The following is a 3,871-nucleotide window of genomic DNA, read 5'->3' as shown; positions in this document are numbered from 1 at the left end:
AAGCCATCGATGATTCAGTACTGGATAATTTACAACAAGAAAACATTTTACAAAAATCTGCATTGATTCTGAGAAAAATAATACTCCAAATAGAAAAAAAAAAATTATCAACAAAAAATATAACATCACAGCATTTAATATCCGGAGAAGTTTCAATACCAGAAGAATTATCAGACTTTTATTCTACCCTTCTTGGTGGATGTAACCAAAAACGAAAGACTGGCCAAAAATGTTCTCGTCTAGTTCGTTCTTATTGTCAAGATGTTATTTTCGGAGTTCATGATGGTCGAGTTAAAACGTCAAAGCATATCATGTTAGGTATGACTCTAAAAAGCTTAACAAGCAGCAGAAAAATAATTGACATTATAAACAGATATGGACACTGTATTAGTTATCAAGGCGTTGAAGAATTAGAAACTGAAACTACATTTACATCAATGAAAAAGTCTAGCTTATGTCCAGAAAAAATAAAAAAAAAACCAGAGCTTTTTACTGGTGTGGCATACGATAATTTTGATCGTTTTGTTGAAACTTCTAGTGGTAAGGATACTTTACACGACACAGTCGGAATAATATACCAAAATATCGATGCAGATACAACTGACGAGCCTGAAATGTCCGAAGTTTCAAGTGAAAATACTTCGCCGAATAAAAAAAGAAGAAGAAGAACATTTGATGAAATAAATATAGATGAAATGCCATACCCTAAGAAACCCAAAATGACAAGTGAGTTACAATTATCAGTCGATGATATAGAATGTATAGACTCTCAAATAAACACGGAAATTGACAACATATGGATGATTAGTCACGCTTTAGAATTACCTGATGTACCTATGTGGGTTGGTTTCAATAGTCAGATTGATGATCAGGATAGTCCACAACAACATATATCTTACTTGACGCCGATAAATGCATCTCCAACCAGTACACCAATCGTATTAGAAACTATGAAACAAAGCCAAAAAATAGCTGAAGATTTACAGCAACCCTACATACAGGTAACCTACGATCTAGCTATAGCTAAAGTAGCGTTACAAATACAAGCTACAGAAAAACCAACATTTGATAATTTATTCATTCATTTAGGACCATTTCATATAATGATGGCTTACTTCAAAGCTATCGGTAAAGTAATTAATGATTGTGGGTTGACTACTGTAATGGTTGAGAGTAATTTGCTGGCAAACGGTTCAGTTAATGGGTTTTTAGAGGGAAAACACTTTAATCGCTGCAAAAGATTGCATCCTTTAGTAGCATTAGGACTAGAAATACTACATTTTAAATCATTTTTACAAAATGATAACATTACCTTAACTGAGGATATAATAGATGAAGTTAAAAGACTCCAAAATTGCAAAATTTCTTTGTTTGAAATTGAAAATGATGGCCTTAAAGAGCTGATAAATAACTACGGTATCTACAAACAACAAACCCTTAACGGGGAGCATGGTAAAACGTCACAATTTTATCTAATTTATATAAATCTTATACATCATTACTTGGACTTGTCTCGAAGTATTCGTGCTGGAAATTTTCAACTCTTTAAATCAGTGTTACCTAAAATTACAAGCATTTTTTTTATATTGAATCAACAAAACTATGCTAGGTGGAGCGTCAAATATTATGATAATCTACTGCAAGTTGACAAAACTCATCCTGATTTGTATGAAGGATTCCTAAAAGGCTGTTTTGGAATTAAAAGAACTACCAAGCCATTTTCAAGACAACCTATTGACCTGGTTCTAGAGCAAACTATAAATGCAGAAGCTGCAAGAAGGCTGACAGGTGTTATACACTTCACTAACTCAATTTCGGCGCGACAACGGTGGGCTCGAAACCATGATGTGAGATCTACAATTATAAGTCAAGTTTATCTTGAACTTGGACTACAAAAACATCAAGATATTTCAGCAGATTTGAATCCCCATAATATCAGGAAAAACGCCAAACAATTACAACAATTTGTCGCAACTTTCGATCAATTTATCAATCCTTTCAGTTTAGAAGTTCCCAAAGACCAATTAGTAAATATTTCATCAGGAAAGTCCGCATCACTGCCAGTAGAAGAATTTCTATTAAATTTAGAAGCTAACGGCGATAGCCTTCGAAAAACATTCATTTCTGAATGCCAATCTGATATTACGCGATTTGAAAAAGCTATTAAAAAAAAATCTATTAATAATTTTTCTAAAGATTATGAAAAAAAAAAAATTAAAGTCGGTGGACAAATTCAAGAAGTTAAAATTCAAAGGGATTTATTTGGACGTATGCTGGGAATCTCAATGGATTACAGCATTGACATTTCAAAAATCTTATCCTACCCGATTACTTCAGTACCGTTGTCAATGTGTCATTTGGATGGGACCGTTTGCAAGACCGATAAATCTGCTTTGATGAAATGTTTAGAGAAAGAGGCCGAGCATGAACAGCCATCTCAAATTGATATTCTAATAATTGACGGTTTTTTTTTGTTACATACAATGAAAAATGTTCCTAGAAAATTCGGAGACATTTCTAAAAAAATGTTGCAGATGGTAACTCAATTAAAAGCGTCAAGAATTGATGTCGTTTTCGACCAGTATTTTACCCCATCGATAAAAGGATACGAACGTTCTCTGCGATTTGAATCTGCACAATTGGAGTATACTATTGCTGGTCCTGAACAAGTCCGTCCTAGTGACTTTGTCAAAGAATTAAAAAATTCTAATTTTAAAGAAGCTCTAGTTGATTTTTTTATTTTACACTGGGCTTCTGACGAAATGGCGCCGTTTATTGGCAATAAAATGATACATATAAATTTCAGAAAATGTCATTCGTTTACTGTTAATGAGGCCAAAAAAGTGATGTCAGGTGTAAATGAGGAATTGTCTTGCCCAGAGCATGAAGAAGCAGACACCAAAATAGTGTACCACGCGTGTAAAATTAACCATGAAGCAAACATTGTGATTCGAACTGTTGACACCGATGTTGCTGCTATAATGCTAAGTCACATGCATCGTCTTAATGATGGATCACATGTTTGGATGCTTACAGGAGCTGGAAATAATTTAAGATATGTGGACCTAACTAATATACACGCCAAATTAGGAGAATCTATTTGCAGAAGTTTACCTGGACTACACGCTTTCACAGGATGTGATTACAATCCTGCATTTTACAGAAAAGCAAAATTAAAACCGTTTAAATTGTTAAAAAAATATGTAGAGTTTCAACAAGCATTCATGAAGTTTGGTGACAGCAAAATCATCGAAAATAACAATGAACAAGTATTAATCTTCGATATAATTCAAAGTTTTGTATGCTATCTATACAATATGAATGATATCAATGATGTTGATGCTGCTAGGCTACAAATGTTTATTAATTCGTATACAGTATCTGATGTGAACGAAGCTTTTAATCGAAAAAAGTTGCAAAATTTCGATGCTAGCTGTTTACCACCTTGCAAAAGTGAGCTATGGCAGCAATTTTTGCGAGCGAATTACATATGTAGCATATGGAACAACGCTCACTTACAAAAGCCAACAGCATATAAACCAGTAAATAATGGTTGGATACTGGAAAATGACCACTACTATTTTAAATGGTTTGAAGGAGATCAATTACCGACTTATGTCAGCGAATCTCTAAAAACAGTTCCAGGTATTTGATAATTATGTTAAATTATTATACATTAATTTTGGACTATTTGTAATTAAATTAACTTGGTTTTTTTACTATTGCAGAAAACAATGAAGAAGGCGATATTGAAGACGATCAATCCACAGAATGGAATAATAGTGACGAGGAATATGGATGTATTGACGACGACGATGAAAATGATGAAAATGTTTAAAGATTTTATTAAAATAAATATATTTTTCTGTAA

The 3,871-nt window shown here is 33.1% G+C and overlaps 1 protein-coding gene across 1 annotated transcript; it reads left to right on the top strand.

Annotated features, from left to right (window-relative positions):
• The first annotated feature begins 218 nt into the window (after nt 1-218).
• Nucleotides 219-3,871, top strand: LOC123686517. Its single transcript, XM_045626719.1, has 2 exons — nt 219-3,645; nt 3,729-3,871. Exons 1-2 carry the CDS (start codon nt 312-314, stop codon nt 3,836-3,838), a joined length of 3,444 nt encoding a protein of 1,147 aa, XP_045482675.1. The 5' UTR covers nt 219-311; the 3' UTR covers nt 3,839-3,871.

Source organism: Harmonia axyridis, chromosome 1, assembly GCF_914767665.1.
Source record: "Harmonia axyridis chromosome 1, icHarAxyr1.1, whole genome shotgun sequence".
Classification (NCBI taxonomy): Eukaryota; Metazoa; Arthropoda; class Insecta; order Coleoptera; family Coccinellidae; genus Harmonia; species Harmonia axyridis.
Note: the sequence above shows the minus strand (reverse complement) of the source record. Positions and strands in the feature narration are given on the sequence as shown.

Bases quoted from the DNA above. Each gene is read 5' to 3' on its own strand.
- LOC123686517 (XM_045626719.1), top strand. From the start codon at position 312: ATGTTAGGTATGACTCTAAAAAGCTTAACAAGCAGCAGAAAAATAATT. The intron at 3,646-3,728 runs GTATTTGATAAT...TTACTATTGCAG, and splicing joins ATCTCTAAAAACAGTTCCAG to AAAACAATGAAGAAGGCGAT.